At 37.0% G+C, this 24053-nt stretch overlaps 1 protein-coding gene and 3 non-coding genes across 9 annotated transcripts; all 4 read left to right on the top strand.

Annotated features, from left to right (window-relative positions):
• Positions 1-42: 42 nt before the first annotated feature.
• trnah-gug (transfer RNA histidin (anticodon GUG)) lies at positions 43-114 on the top strand. Its single transcript has one exon. It is a non-coding gene; the product is annotated as a tRNA-His (tRNA).
• A 103-nt stretch (positions 115-217) lies between these two features.
• On the top strand, positions 218-290 carry trnar-acg (transfer RNA arginine (anticodon ACG)). Its single transcript has one exon. It is a non-coding gene; the product is annotated as a tRNA-Arg (tRNA).
• A 155-nt stretch (positions 291-445) lies between these two features.
• Positions 446-517, top strand: trnae-uuc (transfer RNA glutamic acid (anticodon UUC)). The gene has a single exon. It is a non-coding gene; the product is annotated as a tRNA-Glu (tRNA).
• A 382-nt stretch (positions 518-899) lies between these two features.
• On the top strand, positions 900-24053 carry cep43 (centrosomal protein 43). 6 transcript variants are annotated; one of them, XM_063002302.1, is made up of 18 exons: positions 900-1006; positions 4753-4806; positions 5493-5547; positions 5640-5728; positions 8121-8258; positions 8343-8369; positions 9628-9684; positions 10042-10112; positions 10510-10562; positions 10649-10710; positions 12045-12125; positions 16571-16767; positions 18317-18385; positions 20025-20111; positions 20243-20352; positions 20910-20943; positions 22746-22824; positions 23885-24053. In XM_063002302.1, the coding sequence occupies exons 1-18, from the start codon at positions 923-925 to the stop codon at positions 23957-23959; spliced, it is 1422 nt and encodes a 473-aa protein (XP_062858372.1). In that variant the 5' UTR covers positions 900-922; the 3' UTR covers positions 23960-24053. The 6 variants fall into 6 exon arrangements, with proteins under 6 accessions (XP_062858372.1, XP_062858373.1, XP_062858371.1 ...); XM_063002303.1 differs by having other exon boundaries at positions 18314-18385; positions 20243-20343; XM_063002301.1 differs by having other exon boundaries at positions 18314-18385.

Here is a 24053-nt window from a genome sequence, read left to right as displayed (position 1 = left end):
AGGAGCTGTCGACGTAAGCCTGAAGTGACTGACTGCTGAAATGCCGTGATCGTATAGTGGTTAGTACTCTGCGTTGTGGCCGCAGCAACCCCGGTTCGAATCCGGGTCACGGCAGTGTCTTTTTGTATGCCGTGCTTAGAGGTTTTCCAGCCCCTCCTTGATCAAAGGACAGGATTGAGGTTGGAGCTTCAGGGATGTAACAACCACACTCCCACAGGGGCCAGTGGCGCAATGGATAACGCGTCTGACTACGGATCAGAAGATTCTAGGTTCGACTCCTGGCTGGCTCGGTTACCTTATGCCCTTTTTTTGTCTTTCTTACTCCTTGTGCATGCTTCTCTGTACCTCAGATCCAACAATGCAGGTCTTGTCAAAGTGATAAAAAATTTTCAACGTGGAAAGAAGTGACGGATGCCGGCATTAGCCGGCGGCTTGCCCTTTAGTTTCCCATATGGTCTAGCGGTTAGGATTCCTGGTTTTCATCCAGGCGGCCCGGGTTCGACCCCTGGTATGGGAATTCGCCTTTATGATAGGACACAAGCTTTGCCTGTTAGTTCCTCAGCAGCATGTTGCTGGAGCTCAGGAAGCTTGTTCTGTTGGAGCTATGACTGCAGTCTATCGAGGAGCTGTCGACGTAAAGTGGCTGACCGCTGGAATGCCATGTAAATAACCCACTTGAACATTGTTATGTAGAGAGTACATTTCACATATTAATATGACCTTACTCCGAACGTCACTTTAGATAGTGCTAAAATAAATAAATTCACCTAGACCACAGAAACACGGTTTGGGACCCGGCCTTTGAAGACTGAAACGCTGTCTGTAAGGATCGGTTTGTATTGTGCGGATTGGAACACAGCCTGTGTGTTGTAGACAGGCGACCAGAAGAGGGCGCGACGTGGTCACATGACTCAGAGTGAAGATGTCTGCTGCAGAGGAGGACACGGAACTGAGAGACCTGCTCATTCAAAATTTGGAAAACAGTGGCGTTTTGAACAAGATAAAGGTATTTAGTTAAGCGACTCTTTTAAACGAGTTTTAATAAACAGAGTTTCTGAACGAAAACACAATGTGTGTTCGGCAGATAAAACAGTAAGTTACTGCTAAAGTTGTAGCTAACTGTTAGCTTTTTAGCTGGCTAGCTAGCTCGGATAAAAACAAACATTAACTGTAACTAGGTAACGTCAACACAGTGAAGACTTGGATAGCAAATTATACGTAGACCTCGGCTTTTAGTTTATCTTAAAGCTTATTCAAGTATAATGAGTATTCAATGTTATCTAGTCAGACTTAGACACTATATTGTAGCAAGTTTAATTCGAAAATGTTGGGACAGTCTGTTAATTCGTAACAAACAGAAAGCAGTGATTTGTAGCGCCCTCTGACACAGACACAGATTTGGAGCATAATAAATAAACACGATTACCAGCACCTGTTGAAGTATCATTCATTAGTCAGTGTAACATGAGTGGTTACACATCATCCTTAAATAATTGTCAGTCAAAAGAATTAAAAATATCATAGAGCATTAGACCTACAGTAGACTGTACAACTACTTTTCCAGGACAGTGGGGAAGGGATGTAAAACCACAGGATATTATATATAATATGAAATGAGAAGTGACTGACATCCTATTTTAAAAGCACAGTTTGTACGTGCAAAAACGCAAGTCTTCAACTGAACATTTGCACAGAGCTTTGCTGTCTTGCACAACATTTTCAGAGCCAGACAAGAATTGTACTGCAGGCAGGCCAGTTCTGCTTCCACACTTTCTGATTAGACTGCTTGTAATGATTTTGTCATGTTGAACTAAGCGTAGATTGTCTAAAGGCAGGACAGCCTGCCCCATAATGTGTAAATATGTTTCAGTATTAATCTGTTCAACTCTTAACTGATCCATTTAAAACCCCTCTAGTGTCGCCACATTATTTTGACTGACTCAAACAAAATGTTATTTGAAACCTTAGGATTGCCTCTTTGCATTGTTTATTTTTGTGTAGACTTAAACAGTTTTAGATTGTTGTAATTCATGTTAAAAATACAAATATTTTTATTATATGATTTTGTACAGCCACATGTAATATACAGTGGTGTTCAATAAAATAGCAATGATTTTAAAAAAGTGAATAAAGCACAAAATCAATATAATAACTTTTATTTCCATGAATGCAAATGCACTGAAAATACTACACTTTCAATTCTAAATCAAAACATTAACAAAATTTAGCCACTTTTTGTTAATCCTTTACAGAAAATTAAGAAAAATGAATATTAGGCTGTTCAAAAAAATAGCAGTGCCAGCATTTTTCTTTAAAAACTCAAAAAATGTATCTATAACAAGAAATTTTTTTTGAGGTTTCACTTTACTTTAAATTACTGAACTAATATTCAGTGGCATAACAATTGTTTCTGAGATCTGTGTTGCATGGAGTCGACCAACGTCTGGCACCTCTGAACAGGTATTCCAGTCCAGGATGATCAGACTACATTTCACAGTTCTTCTGCAATTTTGGGTTTTGCCTCAAAAAAACGTGTTTCAGATGTCAGAACACAAGTTCTCTATGGGATTGAAGTCAGGGGATTGGGCTGGTCACTCTATTACCTTAATCTTGTTTGTCTGTAACCAACATGTTTTGGGTCATTGTCATGTTGAAACACCCATGTTAAGGACATTTCTTCTTCGACATAGGGCAACATGATCTCCTCAAGTATTCTGATATATTTAAACTGATCCATGATCCCTCGTATGTGATAAACAGGCGTAACACCATGGTATGAAAAACATCCTCATATCATCATTTTGTACCACCGTGCTTTACTGTCTTCACAGTGAACTTTGGCTTGAATTCAGTGATCGGGGGTCGTCTGACATACTGTCTACGGTCACTAGACCCAAAAAGAAAAATTTTGCCTTTACCAGTCCACAAAATGTTGAGCCATTTCTCTTTGGACCAGTTAATGTGTTCCTTGGCAAATGTTACCCCATTCAGGACACGTCTTTTTCTTAACAACGGGATTTGCAAGGAGTTCTTGCTGGTAAATTGGCTTCACTTAATCATCTTCTGTACTCACTGGTAACTTCAGATGTTCCTTCATCTTTCTGGAGGTGATCATTGGCTGAGTATTTGCCATTTTGGCTACTCTTCAATCCTTTCGAACAGTAGTTTCAAGCTTCCTTCCGCATTTTTCAGGTTTTGGTTGTCACTTCAAAGCATTTGAGATCATTTTAGCTGAGCAGCCAATAATCTGCTGCACTTCTCTGTATGTTTTTTCCCTCTACAATCAACTTTTTAATCAAAGTACGCTGTTCATCAGAACAATGTCTGGAACAACCCATTTTACCCAGTATTTCAGAAGGAAATGTGCTATGACCAACATGTACAACATTTGCCCCCCTCCTACATTAAATAAGGGCCAAAATTGACACCCGTTCTTCTGCAGAATGAATGACTTCACCAATTGAACTCCTCACTGCTATTATTTTGAACAACCCCATTTCAATCAATGCTTCGATTACTCAGAATGAGTGGCATGCATGTCTTAATTGTTGGGTTTGTTTTGTTTTCATTACTCTACTACACTTTCAAGTAAATTATTTGCTATGTAGAAATAGCATTTCTACTAAAAACAGTGATTTATCAGGTTAATGGTGTTGGACTGCTATTTTTTTGAACACCACTGTATAATTTCTAAGGTCTCAGTGAGCAGAAAGCAATGCGGCCCTAAAACACTAGTTTTACAAGTTCTCATGTCTGTTGTTTTCATTATTTTAGATTTTATAACTTCATGAAACTGAACTATTATGCTTAAAAATGAATAAATACAAATGTGCAATGTCTGTATTTTGAAATATTCATCATAAAATACGGACATTATCTTAGCTTTGTTAAGCACACTAAATGTTTCTGGGTTCAAACCACATCACCAAAACCATCATATTTACTGAAATGTCGTATAATTTGATATGTGAAAGAATGAGCTTTACATAAAAATACCGGTGGTCATCTATGGTCATTTTAACAAAGCTGTGGGTTAGTGCATAATTAGTTAATCATGCCCATGCCATTGTCATTAAAACATTTGCATACGTTGACAAAAACTTGATGAGGGAGGGTTTTTTTTGTCTCCTTTTTTGGTTCACTTAAAACCTTTGTTAAATAAGAAAGTGGTGAGCAGTAGCCTAGTGGTTAAGGTACTAGACTAGTAATCAGCAGGTTGCTGGTTCAAGCCCCACTACTGCCAAGTTGCTGCTGTTGGGTCCTTGAGCAAGGCCCTCAACCCTCAATTGCTCAGACTGTGTACTGTAACTGTACTGTAAGTCGCTTTGGATAAAGGCGTCTGCTAAATGCTGAAAATTATCTCTACCCACCATTGCCCATTAAGAAACATTTCCTGGAAGCTACTGTTATATCCAAACATGATTGCATCAGTTGTTTAAGATTTAACATGACTTAACAAGACTTAACATGTTCTCTGTCCTAAAATTTTTGTCAATGTTTTGCACACACAAATTTCATGATGAGCATATATTTGCACAAAATTACCAATAAAGTAAACCAATCCAAAAAATATCACTTCTTTGTGTTGCTTAAATTTTAAGATGGATCAGAATGGACTTGTAAGCCAATGCTACTTGTTATAATTTGCTTTTCCCATACTGTCCCAGCTGTTTGTAACTGAGGTTTGTACATATGGAGTACACACATTTAGTCATTTGCTAAGCTGTTTTACTGAAAGCTGTGTGTTTGCAGGCTGAATTGCGAGCTGCTGTGTTTCTGGCTTTAGAGGAGCAGGACAAAGTTGAGGTAATTAACTTATTCAGTAACTGAATATATTGTTAGTTATCAATTTTTAAGTACCCCTACATTGGACAGAATACAATATGCAATACAGGTCCTCAGACACCCCCCAGACAAAGGCACACAGGCACGTAACCTGGTGTACGGAACTCAAAACATCAACTTTGAAGTCATGCAAGCAGAGACGGCTGTGCAAAAAAGAAACCTCTTCTCAAAATGTAGCATGTTAAAGCTTGAGTACATTTAGTTGCTAATCACATGGCCAAATAATGCAAGAGCTGGGCCTTCTATCTAGCAAGGCAGCATTCACGCCCATGGTTTACTTTACTGTGGACAGTGTCAGCAATGTTCCAGCAGTTTCTAAAAAGATGTCAGACCTGTAGTTTTAATTGGTGGATTACATTCGTCAGTTTGGAGAAATTTCCTCTCTAACAGTATTTGCTTTCTAATACTAGCATAATGCCACTGTACCTTTTAATAAGTGCAGTCAAACTATTCTTATTTATATGGGCATAGAGGAGTCGCTCGCCGCCTGTAGTCAATCATAATCACTTACAAAGAAATTCAGAACCACCAGATTACTAATCTTAATTGTTGTATGTATATTTGGGCTCATATAAAACACACACAGTTGAAGATTTCAAATGTAAATCTTTTAACATTGTATATTTAACTGTTATTTACCCCTGCAGAATAAAACGCCGCTTGTAAACGAAAATCTGAAAAATTGTCTCAACAGTAAAGATGGTGAGTTCTCTTGTTGTGTTTTTCTTAGATTTTTTTTTTTTTTTAATAAACAGAGTAAACTACAGTTTTTTCCTGAATATTTTTCCATGCAGGACGTCTCGTAGCCAGTTTATTCACAGACTTTCTGCAAGTGTACAATCTTGACTTCACTCTTGCAGTATTTCAACCAGAGATTAACACGGTATTTTTGCTCACTGCTTTTCTTTAAAACATTAAAATTCTCTTTTAGGAAGCATATTTGTTGCATATTGCTTTTGGAATACTTTTATTTTATAATATTGATTATAATAATAAAATTACGTTTTTAATATTATAGTGTCATCATTTGCCTGTTACGAAAATGAAAATTATTAAATGTCTTTGTGACTGTCCCACTTTAATAAATTAACCAAAATTGTGAATTTGTTAAGTTTGAAATTGACCATGGAGGTTTTAACTACAACTCTCCTTGAGATTTTTAGGTCCTGTACTCAAACACATTTGTGCTTTACTGTCCTTAGTTATTCCACATACCTCACAAAAATCTATTTTATACATCTAGCAATGTTGGACTGCAAGGCAGTGATTTTGCTTCAGCTTGTTAGGAGTAGTTCAAATATCTCTTCTTAATAATAATTTCACATCATCTAAAAAATGTTTTCATGCACCGACAAATACAACGATAATTAATAATTACTTTATTATAATCAAATCACTGTACCATGATTTTTTCTTCACTCTCAGTTCAGGCTAGCATTGTTGACCAAGGGCAAAGTTTGATCGCGGGTCCACAGTACCCTGGCATCCACACCTACCTGCTGCCCCACAATACCAGTCAATGTGATTTGTTGTAATGCAACATAGGCCTGTTACATTTATTACATAATCATCTAAATCCCAATGATTTTGAGTTAATTGTGATTATCTGAAATTACTGTAGTTAATTATTAGGCTCCATAATTCTACTTTTAATGCATTGTACATCAGGTTATCTTTATTATTGGGAATGTATTGATTAGGTCAAGGTCATCATATTTTGATCACTGTTTTTTTCAGTGTTTTAAAACAATATGAGGGGTGTAAAAAAAAATTGTCTATTGAACAAGCAAAATCTTTTATGATAAGTAATATTGTAACATAATGCAATACAATTATAGAACAGTTTATCACAAAAATGCACTAATGAGATATTTAATTTAATTGTCAAATAATCATCCGGGTTTGTTGATCAGGCTACTTTCATATTTAGGGGTTGCCACAGCTGACTTTACTGCTGCACCACCCGAACCCCCTATCAAATAATCATCAGTGTGTTTAGATTTGCATGTTCTTCCTTAAAACGGACCCACAGTCACCTACTTTACCTCACAGTGCTGGATGTGTGCCACACAACTATGATTTGAGATACCTTGGTCTTATCTGACCACAGAATCTTATCTCAGTTTGCAGCTGGTTTTCTGTCATTCTGTACCTGAAACACTTTTTCAAGTCTCCAGCAAAAGTTGGGACAACACTAGACAAATTCCAAATTTTTATTAATTACACCTCTTTTACAGGGAACACACCTTAATATAAAAAAATCATGTGCATATTTTCGGCATTAAAGAAAAAATACTATTAAACGTGCTATAATTATTACGCATGCCCTTATTTGAATTATTCTAAAATGTAAGCACAAAGCTGTAGTTCTTTTTGGCTATTGGCTTCTTTTGTGACACTTTCTCAGATAGGCCAGTGTCAAGCATCAGTGTCATTAAATGTGTCACTGGTGCAGCACTTTTCAGTTTAAAGCTTATTTAAATTTATTTCCGGATTTTTTTGCCATGCAAGTCTCTCTTTTGTTTTTAAAGTGAGTTCTGAGATGTGACCTTTTCTGGGGGTTTCTGGGTGATTTGTTTTTGTAATAATTGAACCAACAATGCTCACAGGGACAATAAAATATTGTTTTTACCCTTTTGCTAATTTGTGCATTTGCTGTATTTTATCAATTTTGGAACATTACTTTGTCATTAACTGAAAAATTACTTCTTTATTGTGCTGTTTATGCTCAGAACATGTTGCAGCTACTTTAATGATTTACAGGAAGTGGCCAATTGTACGGCTACTGTGTCCTCATTAGGGAATTATTAGTAAATTGTTTTTACTGGTGAAAACTTTTTAAACCACTAGGGATTGAATAGAAACAACATATATTAGTTTTTATGTTTTTTCCAGACCACTGTAGGATTTGTAAAAAAAAAAAAAAAAAGATATTGTTTGGATGATTTGAGCTGCCTTGGTCTTATCTGACCACTAAATCTTTTCTCACTTTGCGACTGGGTTACTGTCCTTCTTCACCTAAACATGTTTTTAATAAAAGGGGACAAACCTTAATATATCTTTCCTAAATATAAACAAAATCCCATATAAAATCTAATTTACTTTTAATATAAAAAATGAAAATAAGAGACTTTTTGGAAGAAACTAAATACTTGACTTCACTCAGCTGATTCACAAATATGCTTCCCAAATGTCATGCCAGTAAAAAAAAAAAAATACATCAAATGTTTATGCTTGAAGTGATGTGCTTTTTTTGTCTGTTTGGTTTTATTCAGTTAAATGGATTGGACAGTCGTGAAAGTTTGTCCAAAGAGCTTGGCCTTTCTGAATCGGAAGTTAACAAGGGTACACCTCTTCTCCTTGAATTCATCAGAAGAGGCCGGCACAAGGACAAGTCCTCCATTTTTTCAGAGGTGAGCTTAATTTGTGACTGTTTTGATCAATACACTTAGGTGCTAAAATCTTTAACACAAAACCATTCTTTTCTTCTTCTACAGGGGGATTGCGCAGTGCAAATTCCAAAGGTATTTTTTTTTCTGTGTTTCTATAACCTATTTAATACACCTACTGAATTAAGTAACCACAGGTGTAACTTACAGGAACAGAATTAGACCTGTAATAATGCTTCTGAACCCTTAAAGATGTGGTTGGAGAGCATATCTCGGGTTGATTCACATCTTTGCCTTCCCCCCACATTTTTGCCATCTAACATTATTATTTAGGTCACACAAAGGAAGGATGTAAATTAAGGTGTTATAGAATTGTGTGAGAATCCTGTTACTACATTTTGCAAAACAACGTTGTCCTACTTATGTGCATCTGGTGCGGCTCTTTGCTCTGTATTTTCTGTGCTGTGGCTTTCCAAGTTTCACCTTTGCACTGTGTAAAAAGATGCATGTCCCTGTTATATCGAACTTTTTTTATTGAATGAATGCTTGTTGCATGTATTTAAGGCATAACTGTATGTCTACAACCTTAAAAAAAACAGCAAGTGTATTCATTTTGACTTTCTTAAATATGACATGCAGCACTATCAACCAAAAAGAGTGGACCAGGTAATGTGTCATAGCAAAATCTTAATTGATCTTTATTGATGAGCCACAACACAAATGGCGCACATAATAGGTGAGGCTAATATTTTGGTCATAGTTTAGTTGGTTCAGTTTACCATGTTGAGTGGTATGGTCCCATGATTTAAAAGGCCTTGGTTGATAAGGTGGTGCACCAGTTTTTATGTGCCAACACCTCGCTGACTAAACAGAGAGAATTAGCTATGTCTGAAGGAAGGAAGGCTGGCTTGGGAGTCACCGTCTTGCTATTGCAACAGTGTGTTCTAATGTCTTGTTGAGGTGGCAACACAAGTCAAAAAGTCAAAGTCAAAGTTGCTTTATTGTCAAAACTGCAATATGTACAGGACATACAGAGGATTGAAATTGCGTTACTCTCTGACCCATGGTGCAACATAAAACATTCACATTCACAAGTGGTGAAGGTTTACAGAAAGCATAGTTGGTCCTTTGTACAAATTAGAGCTTTTGTAGGAATCTGGTGCTGGTTTCTGCAACTTCACTAATGTTGAAGAAGGCATATGCTAGCTTGCTGACCTTATCGGCCACTGTAAGTTTAGTGCATGTGGCAGAGGAATTGCAACTGGAAATGGGAAATAACTCTTCAAATCAAAACGTATCAAATACAATTTATCTAAAGTAAACAAAATACAAAGTACAAATTCCATTTTAAACCAATCAAATGCATTTATATTAAAACACTTGCTTATTTCAGGAGCTGTCGTCCCATCAAATTTCTGAAGCGCGAAAAAAATATGAAGGCAAAGACAAGGTAAACAGTTACACGACCTAACTTTTATACTTTCAACTACTTTTGCTTTTACAGAGTTGTTTATTTATTTTCCGATGAGAAGTGCATCAGTTATTTTTTACTGCAAAATGTGTTGATGTTCTTTTAATAAAGCTTAATGCTAAGGTATTTTAGGGGCAATCAGTTATGTAGCATATGTATGCAACATCTGTTTTTTTACTACAGAATCTTGATTATGCACCCCTAATTATTAATAAATTACAGTAAAAATAAACAAACTGTGCTCCAAATAAGATGATAATAACAGTTAAGATGAGATGCATTTTTCCATTGTCTGACGTTGTAAGGTTGTTACACTGTTTGCATTTATTTACTCAGGATGGAAGTGGTGGAATAAGCAAAGATGAAGCCATTGGTATTTTTTCAGATCTTCTCCCCGGTTTTAGCAGGTAACATACCACAAACTTCAAATTGAAATCAACTCTCACTTCACTATGTATCCTTTAATCTTTTCACATACACATTGCATAACTGTTACTGCACGTTTTCAGCTAGTTGTTGACATACTTAAAAATCAAGTGTGTGGTTCCCACCACATTTGTGGTCATGACTTAGTTACACTTTCACGACAGACACATAACATTTCCAAAACAGTGCTATTTAAAAATCTTACATGATGTCCAAAAAATGTCCTTTATTCCTCTGTGGATGTTGCATTTCCCTTGAAGTATCTATAACATTGAATAAACATGTCTTTGTGTGTGTGTGTGTGTGTGTGTGTGTGTGTGTGTGTGTGTGTGTGTGTGTGTGTGTTCGTGTGTGTGTGTGTGTTGCTGCTAAATGAAGAAGTATGCTAGAAAGATTTGTCACAGATGAAATTGGAGCCAAAAACAGAAATTGTAAGTCAGTGATGTTTTATTTTACACATATTGTATGCATGTGGTATGTTGCAAATGGCAACTAATACATTATCCTCTTTCTTCAGCTGTAGACTTTCAGGTTTTTTTGGAAATGTACAAGCTGCTTTTTGTTCAGTGCAGAAGTGTGGTGAGTTTACTTGTAATTAAATTAAAACTTAAATAATTGTAACATTTTGGAAGATTGTCATACATACACCGATCAGCCATAACATCAAAACCACCTCCTTGTTTCTACACACACTATACATTTTATCAGCTCCACTTAACATATAGAAGCACTTTGTAGTTCTACAATTACTGACTGTAGTCCATCTGTTTCTCTGCATGCTTTGTTAGCCTCTTTTCATGCTGTTCTTCAATGGTCAGGACTCTCCCAGGACCACCACAGAGCAGGTATTATTTGGGTGGTGGATGATTCTCAGCACTGCAGTGACACTGACATGGTGGTGGTGTGTTAGTGTGTGTTGTGCTGGTATGAGTGGATAAGACACAGCAGCACTGCTGGAGTTTTTAAACACCTCACTGTCACTGCTGGACTGAGAACAGTCCACCAACCAAAAATATCCATCCAACAGTGCCCCTTGGGCAGCGTCCTGTGACCACTGATGAAGGTCTAGAAGATGACCGACTCAAACAGCAGCAATAGATGAGCGATCGTCTCTGACTTTACATCTACAAGGTGGACCGACTAGGTAGGAGTGTCTAATAGAGTGGACAGTGAGTGGACACGGTATTAAAAAACCTCAGCAGCGCTGCTGTGTCTGATCCACTCATACCAGCACAACACACACTAACACACCACCATCATGTCAGTATCACTGCAGTGCTGAGAATGATCTACCACCTAAATAATACCTGCTCTGTGGTGGTACTGGGAGAGTCCTGACCATTGAAGAACAGAGTGAAAGCAGGTTAAAAAAGTATGTAGTGAAACAGATGGACTACAGTCAGTAATTGTAGAACTTCAAAAAGCTTATATATGGTAAGTGGAGCTGATAAAATGGACAGTGAGTTTAGAAACAAGGAAGTGGTTTTAATATTATGGCTGATCAGTGTATAATCGCAATTAAAGGTTTCTGTTGCCTTAATGCAACTTTAATAATATAACAGTAGTGTAATGATGTATTTTACTATGGGTTGTCCTCTCACCTCCCTAAAACATGCTAGCATGTTGATTAGCTACTCTTAATTGCCCTTGACAGAAAAGAAAAACACTTAAAAAGTTCATGAATAGTTGAGCGTGTCCTGTATGGCCTGTATTGGTTCACCAACCTGGAAGTTCCTGTCTGGCACTTTGTTGCCTGGATAAACCATGTATTCACAAACCCTGACCAGGAATAAATAAAATAATGTATTTAATATATTTTTTTACATTTTTATATATTAAACTTTTACTAATTACTGTTTATTTTAAAGCTATTAAAGAATGGAGCTCAGTAGTGTATCTGTTTTGTTTTTAAGGTTACCAGTAATGCAAGTGATGCAGTTCATCCTGTAAGTAAGCTTACTGAAGAGAAAATCAGTTCCTCACTAACAAGCAAGGTCAGAGAACATTTTCAAATATTAATTGCTATTAAATATTAAGTCTACATGAGTGTTGCTCCAATTTACAATTGAATTTCTTTTGAGTGGGAGGATACATCTACGTGGGAGGATAGAATGCTTAATTATGTATTTTAAGTGTACATTTGTTTAGTTAGTAACTTTCATCTGACTAAATCTGGAAGTAAATTCATCCCTTTTACCTTTTGATGTTTACACCCATGAGCCATGGTGTTACATCATTTAGCTTTCATCTAGATTTCTAGAAAGTTGATGTCTGGTCACATTATGTGTATCAAAAGCATGTGTTTTCTTTGTTTGGCTCATGGCAGATAAAGGGGCTTTCCCCGTGAAAGAACAGCTTGTATTTTCCAGGGACAATACTGTTCAAGGGGATCCGTGACTTACAGTTAAATTTATATGACGGACAATAACTATTAGAGAAAACATTCTAGCTTTATCTCATTTATTTTATAAGCCCTATTTTATTCTGCCCTATTTGAGCTATAGTTTAGTTTAGATTTTACTTTAATTTAGGTCTAATTAAAGTTTTTAGGTCTATAATGAAAGTAATTTAATAGAATGTGCAGTGGCATATGTACCTGTGTCTTCTAGCACAACAACGCTGTACATTTACAAGCACAAGTTTGCATTTACTTACACTGCAAAAGAGTTTTATATGAAAGTAGCACTGGCCTATTTGATTTTTTTCTTTAAGATTATTTAGTGGAATTCCTCTCTTACTTTAGAGTGAGATTAAGCTGTTATTTAAAGTAAACCAATTCAAAGAAAATTAAAAACTTGCAATCTGAAGTATAGGACACAGTGAGGAGGAATTTAAGTGGCAAATAAATTTCCCCAAGGATTACAGTTGGAGATTTGCTGCTAATAGTTGCAGTGTGTGTTGTTTTAGGGCTGTTGGGCTGTTTTAAATTAAAATCTTGCCATGTAGATAAAACTGGGATGTGGTTGAATCTTATAGCAGGACAATAATCCAGAAAATAGGTCCATACCCATACAAAGATGATTTAATTTAGGGGTTTAGGTCAGGTTACTATGGATGAAAGTCAGCACTCCTTGATCTTCTCTAGTCTTTAAGTAGTGAGTAGTGTTTTGGGTAATGTTTCATCCTTCTCCACAAAGGTTTGAACCAGAGGTTATATCATGTCTCTAAAACATGTGGTGGAACTTTATCAGGCTACAGCTGGTTTTGTGCAGGTGCCCAACTCCAGACTAAGCAAACACCCCCAAATGTAAATATTTCCACCAGCATGCTTTAGTATTCACTTAATTTACTATGTCATATTTTCTACTGTCACTGTGCTAGTTAGAAAGAAATTAAGTTATATTATGCTAGCCCACTATTGTGAATTTCAAGCTGTGTGACTGATCGTGAGGAAAGGGGCGGTTGATTGGCTATGGATCCTGTCCTAGGTGTGTTACTGCTTTGCACCTCGTGATTCAAGGAAAGACAGACCCACCACAACCCTGACCAGGATAAAATATCTCATATCTCTACATTGTAAATGTGGATTTAACAAAGAAAAAAAGGTGTCACGGCTAAACGTTTTTCTGTCTGCCCAAATTTCTTCCTAGAAACAGGGTGTGTGTTCAATACTAGAGTCCATCATTCTTGCAAGCTGATACATTACTTTATTATTTCTTTACCACTTCTGCACTTAGCTGAAACAATGAGCAGCAAAATCACTCCGCCCCAGTAAAGTTACCGTTTGTTTGGTAAAAAGAGCTGTGACACTTTTACCTTGGTGTCACGCCCCATAGTGGGTTTTATTTTACGCCCCCACAATTGAAATTCTGTTTGAAGCAACATGAACATATTTCCTTCTAAAATTTAAAGCACCTTTAATGAAACTATCCACTGTATAAGAAAATGAAATGTTACCTGTCAGCAAGCAGTAGTTGTCTTATAAAGTAAGATACATTATCTAAATAGCTAAAGTTCATTTGCAGATTCTTTTCCACATTTTCCACACTTATCTATAGTAAACATGTATTTCAGCACAACACTCATATTTTCTTTCCATTTGCATATCCAACTACTAAACTGCCTAACGCCCCTAAAAAAAAGTCAGCCTAGTAAGTAAGAGATGCGTAACGTCTTTGATCTGCCCTACTTTTTAAAGTTAAAATCAATTCCAAAATGTCACTGGTGTATTAAAATACTCTGTACTTTCCCATCATTCAGCAGTGAGTGTACGAGGCGTCTTCATATTTGTTTTGTAGTATTAGCTGTGGGCACAGATTTCAGTCAGCGCGGCCTGCAGTTTTGATGTTTTTACAATTTTTAAATAATTTTAGCATAATCTTGGCATAATATGTTACTTTGTTCAGCCTATGTTCAATGTGTTATTTAACAGTGTCATATGGTGGCATGATATTAGATAATGAGATATTATTGCTAGCTTTTCTGAATGAAGAAAAAACTGGTACTGTTTCAAAACTGTTTTAATTTTAAAAATCAAACCCAATGCCAAACCATTGGCAGGGCAAAAGTTGCCAAAATTACAATTGCTAATTAAAAAATAGGGCAAAGTAACAATACCCCCTCATTAAAAATTGCACTTGGGCAAAAAAAGAACATTCAACATGGTTTTTTTTCCTGCTTCTTTATAGCAACTAAGTGTTTGATAGCAGCCATATAAAGTTGCATGAAACAATGGTCTCCTAATTTGTGTTCAGGTAAAATTTGTCTGCAATATATTAAAAGCTTATGGAACATAGACACTGTCCACAATTTTTGACTCTTAATTGTAAATACAGTACGTTTATATTTTTTCTGATGTGAGAGGCTGCTAGATTAGTTAGTTATTGGTAAAGGAGGCTGATAGCTGTGTTCTTATATTTAGATACCCAGGTATAAGGGGTTTAAAAAGCCCAGGGCAGCACAGGAAGAGACGTCTGGGCTTCAGGTAAAGCACTTACTAAAATGCTAGCACCAGTCCTCCTGTAGCACCTGATAGTTTGGCTTTCACATGACAAAGCTAAATCAGATATTAGCCATGTGGTTGCAAAAATGACTTAACAGTTTTTTCACATTCTTAGCAAAGCTCATGTAAAACACTGTGGATGATGTGTAAAGCTGCAGCCCATGGTTAAACTGATATGAATTGCATCATCTTCACAGAGCTGCTTCCCTTAAAAAGAACATTTAGAAAACCAGCTTTTACTAATCATTGATTTTATAACATGTGAGTCAAATCTTAGAGCTGTTCATGTCTGCACATGTTCAGCTGGTGGCCTAGTTTTAGTGCTGCTCTCACTGAACAACTGCTCAGCACATCTTTTGTAACTACTAACCAAATGTACGTCACTAAAACATTTCCTTTTTAATTTCATTTTTTACTTTGTTTCTGCATGTTAAGCCAGTATGCTGCGCTAATGGTTCATAGATAATAGCATGTTTCATTAAAAGGAAAAGTATTTTTAACTGTATAGAGCACAGTAGTTGTTCATTTATTGTTTGTTTTAATTTTACCTCATTTTTCTCAGCACTTCATATGACAGTGTTGTTCATGGTTATGCATTTTATCTGGGACAGTTTTAGAAATGACTAGCATGCAGCCTACTGTTCTCAGTACTGACGTCACTGTATTTTGCCTCATTTAAACCTTTTTCTTTCAGGAAATGTCACGTTGACCTTTAAGTTCAGCTATTGTATCCTAATTTCTTTTAACAGTATGTAGATTTTCTGCCATGTAGTTCCATGTATTCTCTTTACTTAAATGATTTAATTTTGTTCTTACATTTGCCAAATGAATCAAGATGTAAAGGGTATTTCACAGGACTTGAAAGACAAACAAAATATCAGTGCCTTTATGACTAATAACACCTTTATTCAAGAAAGGAATACAGTAAAAGGAAACAGTTATTTAACTGTGTATTATTTGATGTACTTTAATATCCACTTCAAATTTAAATGTACACATTTTTGGCATATACCTTTTATATATCATTTTAGCAAATAAAAACCAGTTGAGGGAAATGACACAACCTTTAATACAGGAATGTTTCTGTGTGGTGAGTTGGTAGCAGGACTAAAGGCATGGTTGCTAGATTGCAGGTGGCGATAAGGGTAAATTGGGTCATAAATGGCTTCCTTGGCATAGCAAAGTGCTTACCATTTATACTAGCAGTAGCTACTAGAAGTAATGCTTAATGTTTCCCTTCTAAAATTTGCCTAAAGTATTAGACACGCTATTGAGTTACCTGGTTATATCTTTTATTATTATTATTTCCCATTAACTGACTGTGCTTATGCAGTGATGTGTACAAGTATTTACCCCTTTCCTTTTTTTTTATTTGCATAATGTTCACATAGTTTATTTTTATTTTGTATATACATTTAGAACAAAGACAACAAGGTAACACAAAACACAGAAAAACTTAAAAAGTAGTTATTTCATGAAGTGGTGTCTGTTCCACAGGCTGAAGAACCAAAGAGTCACAATGAGCCCCTGAGCTCCCAAAAGAACAGAGCTTTTGGGCCCAGCGAAGGGTTTCTTGCCAGCAGGAATGCACCGGCAGACATAAGAACGCTGGACCTAGATGATGATGATGATGATGAGGAAGGAGACTCATTCTTTGATGATCCTCTTCCAAAACCTCAAAAGACCTATGGCTGGTAAGTGGTACCAGCAGATCATGAAACTTTTATATTAACCATCACAGTAAGACTCAAAAAAATCTCAGAAGTCGCAAGACACCGGCCTTTGGTGATAATTCAATCATGTTTATGTTGTTTTACATTTTGTAATCTGATACAACAGTCGAAAAGGTATCAGATTTTTTTGTGTTATGTCCTGAAGTTAGTGACGTCCATTTACCAGTAGGGATGTGGTTGCAGAGTCATACTGTTAAACTGTGCATTAAGTAGTTTTATTGTACAATGTGTGTTTTAATTCATCATATAATGTTTTTCCTGTCTTGTTTTTCTATGTATTGTTCTCATAGAAATTAATAGCAGCGACAGGTTGATTCTGGTTGATTGGTTACATGCTACTTAGGTAACCATTTCACCCAGTAAATTAAAGGATTTACAGAACTGTTCGCGGGCGGCACGGTGGCTAAGTGGGTAGCACTGTCACCTCACAGCAAGAAGGTCCTGGGTTCGAACCCCAGGTGGGGCGGTCCGGGTCCTTTCTGTGTGGAGTTTCCCCGTGTCTGTGTTGGTTTACTCCGGGTGCTCCGGTTTCCTTCCACAGTCCAAAGACATGCAAGTGAGGTCATTTGGAAATCCATGACTGTGTTTGATATAACCTTGTGAACTGATGAACCTTGTGTAATGAGTAACTACCGTTCCTGTCATGAATGTAACCAAAGTGTAAAACATGACGTTAAAATCCTAATAAACAAACAGAACTGTTAGCAGTGTCTTTAACATAAGAAATGATCACGATAGTGAGAAGTTAATGTTAATTTTGTTAGATGTTAGGAGTGCAGAACAAACAGAAATACAAGTTTAGCTGCTGCTTATTAATCTCTAGACCCCTCTGACATCTATGATATTGAACTATAAGCTTAAAACACATTTATCGTGGGTGGCATGGTGGCTCGGTGGGTAGAAGGTCCTGGGTTTGATCCCCAGGTAGGGTGGTCCGGGTCCTTTCTGTATGGAGTGTGCATGTTCTCCCCTTGTCCGCGTGGGTTTCCTCCTGGAGCTCCGGTTTCCTCCCACAGTCCAAAGACGTGCAAGTGAGGTGAATTGGAGATACAAAATTGTCCATGACTGTGTTTGACATTAAACTTGTCAACTAATGAGTATTTTGTAACGAGTGACTACCGTTTCTGTTATGAATGTAACCAAATGGTGTAAAACATGTCGTTAAAATCCTAATAAACAAAACACATTTATTGCATGTAATAATGTTGTTTGATTAAAACATTAAGCAGCCTAACAATAGAAATACAAAATATGTAATCATGTCAATCATATGTATAACTTTTGGCAATTTCCAAAGACTATGGTTTTAGTTTGCAGCAATGAGAAAACTTAGAGCATTTAATGATTTAGAACACTGAAAAATAAACTGAATAAGAAGAAATGTGTTTCTGAGTTTACCAGTATTTGTGTTGGCTTGGCCTTATTTTTGAACCCTTTGCTATATTTAACTGTCGTACTTACATGCATCTTTTCTTTTATTATGCTTTGTCATCACCGTGTTTGGAAGCAGTAGTTTACCATCTACAGATAAGCCATACTCAGGGCAGAGACATTCTGAAAAGATCTTTAGTCAGAAAGAGTAAGTAATTCCTATTCTATCAGGGTGAAATGGTAATGCCAGATTTCCCTATTGATGCTCCTGGTGCTTGAGTGGTTACTATCCCTGTTCCTTCCTTTGCTTGTTGTCCCTCCCTTTTTATGTGTCTCTCTTGTCCTGTCACTGTGTCTTTTGTCTGTCTTTGCTTCCCCCCCTGGTCCTGTAAGGAGCCAGCACCCGCAGAGGGAGGAGAGCCTGGCAGGGCCATCCTTCTCCCAAATAAGGAGGGGCACTAGCCTCAATGAGTGAGTCTGCATGGAGTGATCAGTCTGTCATTTTAGCCCACTGCAGCCATCTTACCCGTGGTTGCAAAACCAGGCTCTCTAGCCCTTTGGGGCCATGGACTCATCATCACTACATTTACAGATTATAACACTGATCAAAAACGGTGTGTGGATGAGTGAATATTCTTAAAAGAATGTTTCAGTGTTTTTCAATCTAATCTCTTAAAAACTAAATCTGTAAAAACTTTATGAGTACTGAGAAAGGAGTACAAATCAGTTACTTAAAGCTTACTGGTAAGGTTTTACCCAGTTTTTCAACTGTAGGGCAATACAGCAGATATTAAGGTGTAGTATGCTCTGTATACATTTCTACAGGCTCTGCAGTCACTTTACAAAATTCTTACTGCAGCTCGATGAAAATCTGATCACATCACCCTGATTTTACTCCGCTTATACAGGCTAAATGCTGTGTGAATAAATAGTGTGTAGCAGCGTTAAGATTTGGCTTGAGGAGAAATAAGGTACAATAGTACATAAGTGTACAATTTTAGTAAGTTTATAGTTTAGTAATTTATAGTAAGTTTTAAGTTTACTGTTTTTCCTTTTTCAGTACAAGGAAATCTGTTACAATTTTTACAATTTTACCCACCACATATACACCAACTAGGCATAACATTATGACCACTGACCGGTGAAGTGAATAACACTGATCTCTTCATCATGGCACCTGTTAGTGGGTGGAATATATTAGCAACAAGTGAACATTTTATCCTCAAAGTTAATGTGTTAGAAGCAGGAAAACTGGGCAAGTGTAAGGATTCGAGCAAGTTTGACAAGGGCGAAATTGTGCAACTCCAAGCATCAAATTGTGCACTAAGCATCTCCAAAACTGCAGCTCTTGTGTGGTGTTCCCGGTCTGCAGAGCACAACTACGAGTTTGAAGTGTTGACTTGGCCTCCAAATTTCCTAGCGCTCAATCCAATCGAGCGTCTGTGGCATGTGCTGGACAAAGAAGTTCAATCCATGGAGGCTCTACCTCGCAACTTACAGGAGTTAAAGGATCTGCTGCTAACATCTTGGTGCCAGATACCACAGCACACCTTCAGGGGTCTAGTGAAGTCCATGGCTCAACAGGTCAGGGCTGCAAAAGGGGGACCAGCACAATATTAGGAAGGTGGTCATAATGTTATGTCTGATTGGTGTATAGTACAGATTTTTTTTTAAATGCTGGAGCATTTTTTTGAATTCATTCATTTTAACTTTCTCTCAGCTTTTCTTAAACCACTTATTTCCTCTCAGCACATCTTGTGCATCTTCTTAATCTTAAAACCCTTTCTTTTTTACTCTGTTTTCTGGGTGTGTTTGTGGTCTTTGTGGATGACTGTGTCTGGACTCAGTCTGTCTGCTATAGGCAGTGACACTGAGGGGGATGGAGAGGGGATATTATTAGACTGTGAGAACAACCTCAGTGGTCATGAGCTCAGGTGAGCTGGGCCAACCTCTGCACTTTTAAATACCTTTCTCCTTGTCCTTCAACTCACATCACTTAAATCCTCTGTTCTTTTTCTAGACCTGCCACATCCACTGAACACCCTTTTTGCTTTGTACTTTATAGGAGGGCAGATTCAGCAAAGACAGCAGGAAGAACTCCCTCCCCATTTTCAGAAACACCTCTGTTAAAGAGTACGGAGAACAGCCAAAAAGAGCCTCTCTCTAGTAAGAACGGTATGAAGGTGCTTTTGAACTCTGCTCACCTCTTTACTGGTGACGAGAGTAATTTACATTTAAATCAAAATGTAACAAAATTAAATTAGTCCCTGATACCTACAAAATCTGCCTTTTTTCTTCTTGACTTGCTGTGCTAATGCTTTGTAGCCCTATGTTAATAGCAGATATCTGGTTATCACATTATTATTTGGCATTGTTATTCCCATAAAATTTTTTATAATGTATTCTAAACTGTTACTATACCCTGATGGTGTCTAGTGAATGTCAGAAATTTGTAGCACATCTTCAGAATGAGAAAATGTGGTTTTTAGGTTCTCATTATGTCTCATCCTCCAGATACCATGAATTCAATTTTAAAAGCTTTTTAGTGTTAACATTAAACTAAAAGCAAGTAATAAATTCCTTTCATGGTGTGATTATGCTGATATTTCATAACCAACTTTAAGTCTTGTCTGTATTAATATAATTGACCTTTAATTAATGAACCTTACATAGAGTTTAGAAATCCATTTAATATTCCCTTTCTTTCATTTTTCCTTTTATTGCTTCTACAGATGAAGACCTTGACTATGATGATGACTTCACTAGGTAGAGCACTTTCTTTTATGTAATGCATGCCCACAACCACTAGCTACTTATCGGTCTGTTAGTCTTAAAGTGGCGTGTTCTAATCTCTCCACCTTTAGACTCAGACATAACTAAAACTGACTGAAGTAAATGGATTTGAAAGTTGAGTGGTGACATGCAAATAACTAAAAAAAAATCAATATTGTGCAAATTTATAACACAAGCTTTCATACACAAAATTGTACTTACAAGCAATGTTGCCATACAAAAGGGTTAAAGTTGTTAAAGAAGACAATAAGAATAAAATAATTTCATAGTAAACTTTCATTGGGACTTTGATCTTGATGGATAATTTGTTCTTGATAGACAAACTACACAATGAAGGTAAAACAAGCATGCACAAATTGGGGTCACAACGACATGGGTAACGTAAGCAGAAAATCTGATTATATAGAGAAGTAATTAGATTAAAACCTTCACATGGGCATGTTTCTATGAAATGTAATAATAAAATGATGACTTTTTAAAATTAAATAGTATATACACCGATCAGCCATAACATTAAAACCACCTCCTTGTTTCTACACTCACTGTCCATTTTATCAGCTCCACTTACCATATAGAAGCACTTTGTAGTTCTACAGTTACTGACTGTAGTCCATCTGTTTCTCTACATACTTTGTTAGCCCCCTTTCATGCTGTTCTTTAATAGTCAGGACCCTCACAGGACCACCACAGAGCAGGTATTATTTAGGTGGTGGATCATTCTCAGCACTGCAGTGACACTGACATGGTGGTGGTGTGTTAGTGTGTGTTGTACTGGTATGAGTGGATAAGACACAGCAGTGCTGGTGGAGTTTTTGAACACCTCATTGTCACTGCTGGACTGAGAATAGTCCACCAACCAAAAAAAAAAAAACACCCAGCCAAAAGCGCCCCGTGGGCAGCATCCTGTGACCACTGATGAAGGTCTAGAAGATGACCAACTCAAACATCAGCAATAGATGAGCGATCGTGTCTGACTTTACATCTAAAAGGTGGACCAACTAGGTAGGAGTGTCTAATAGAGTGGACAGTGAGTGGACACGGTATTTAAAAACTCCAGCAGCGCTGCTGTGTCTGATCCACTCATACCAGCACAACACACACTAACACACCACCACCATGTCAGTGTCACTGCAGTGCTGAGAATGATCCACCACCTAAATAATACCTGCTCTGTGGTGGTCCTGTGGGGGGTCCTGACCATTGAAGAACAGGGTGAAAGCAGGCTAAAACAGTATGTAGCGAAACCGATGGACTACAGTCAGTAAATGCTCCTATATAACAAGTGGAGCTGATAAAATGAACAGTGAGTGTAGAAACAAGGAGGTGGTTTTAATGTTATGGCTGATCAGTTTATATACCGGTAATAGTAAAATTTACATTGCTTTTGACTCGGGTCACACATACTTACACATTCGACTTCTACACATTTTATTTACTGTTTATTTTCTTAAAATAACATAGGGAAACAGTAAACACAAAATGTGGCATATGCAAAAGTTTTTTTTACAATATGCAGTCTGGGTCCTTTCTGTGTGGAGTTTGCATGTTCTCTCCGTGTCCATGTGGGTTTTCTTTCGGGAGCTCCGGTTTCCTCCCACAGTCCGAAGACATGCAAGTGAGGTGAAATTGTCCATGACTGTGTTTAACATTAAACTTGTGAACTGATGACTCTTGTGTAACTACCATTTCTGTCATGTATTTAACCAAAGTGTGTAAAACATTATGTTAAAATCCTAATAAAATAAATAAATACATTATTAATCTTTCTTTTGCAGTCATCACTCAAAGAGTGAGGTGAGCATTGGGGAGGAGATCGAAGAGTTTTCTACTGAGGGACCTGATCTCAGCGACAAGGTAAAGGCTTCTGTTGATTTCACCTGAAAAATAGCCACAAAGTGCTATTACAAAAAGCTCACCTACAAAACGTAGTTGTTCAACCACAAGCAGGAAGTTACAGTGGGTAATGAGGAAAGGTCTTTGAGCGGCAAGCAAGAAGGGGAAATGACTTTAAATCCTCAGCAATAAAAACAAAACGGTCCAGGTGAAAAAGGTTAATTTTTAACCAGATGGTTCCTGAGTTTATACATATTGTGATAGTACATAAAAGTACAAGATCTTTGCTGATTGAAACTAGCCTTTGTGTCACAATTAAATTAAAATAATCTTGGTACTGTGAAGATACCATGTTTTTATTATGTAATTTGTCATTTTTGTGTTGTCATTTGTAGTATAAAATCTTCTGCTAATTGCATAATTAACAAAAGGGGTTTTTTCCAAACTGAGTACTAGATGTCTAAAGGTGAGAACATGCAGCGCAAAGGGCGTGTTTCAGTACTACATTCTGCACTCTGTACGAGTCTGGAATTAACACCCATTTTACTTAATCCTCTAACTAATCTAGTGGATCACCTTGTGATATGGGCTTTTATAAGCTGCTGTAAAAAAGTCAGTAAGCTGTCAAAAAGCTTAAGAATAAATGGGTAAGGCAGGCTCAACAGCAAAGATAAATAAGTCATCTTGGTTACTCCAAACCAAACATTCTGTAAGAATAATAATGTCATAAACAAATACCTGCCAATACCAGTAACCCACCTGAAATTATTTATACCTGATTTTGGACGGTGAAAGAAATTTTGCACAAAAAACTGCTGCAGACTGCCAGACTTAATGGGCTGGAATATGTAATAAGGCAGACTCCCCCCCCCCCCCCCCCCCGACACACTTTACACTTATGTCCTTCCTTACTTTCACATGTATGAGACACTAATGGTCAGAAGTGGGTAAAAAATAAAAATGTGTACAGTTTTATTACTTCAATTTGTCATACATGCAATTTATCCCATGACTTTTAAATAATTGTCACCTTTTTTGCATTTATTTTAATCAGCAATAAATGAATTGTGTGCTTTTACAGCTGCAAGAGCTCACTCAGGACATAAGTGTGTCTCAGCTGAGTCAAGGTGCAGATTACATAGAGGACGTGGCGTGACAACCAGACTTCAGCTGCTTTTCTTTCTGTGTATTTATGTATGTATTATGTAAACTTATTGTGTCACCAGTTCCTATTAAAGCTCTACAGCTCA

This window comes from Trichomycterus rosablanca, chromosome 9, assembly GCF_030014385.1.
Source record: "Trichomycterus rosablanca isolate fTriRos1 chromosome 9, fTriRos1.hap1, whole genome shotgun sequence".
Lineage (NCBI taxonomy): Eukaryota > Metazoa > Chordata > Actinopteri > Siluriformes > Trichomycteridae > Trichomycterus > Trichomycterus rosablanca.
This window is presented reverse-complemented; position numbering and strand designations above follow the sequence as displayed.

Bases quoted from the DNA above. Each gene is read 5' to 3' on its own strand.
- cep43 (XM_063002301.1), top strand. From the start codon at position 923: ATGTCTGCTGCAGAGGAGGACACGGAACTGAGAGACCTGCTCATTCAA. The intron at 4,807-5,492 runs GTAATTAACTTA...TTACCCCTGCAG, and splicing joins AGGAGCAGGACAAAGTTGAG to AATAAAACGCCGCTTGTAAA. The intron at 8,370-9,627 runs GTATTTTTTTTT...TGCTTATTTCAG, and splicing joins GCGCAGTGCAAATTCCAAAG to GAGCTGTCGTCCCATCAAAT.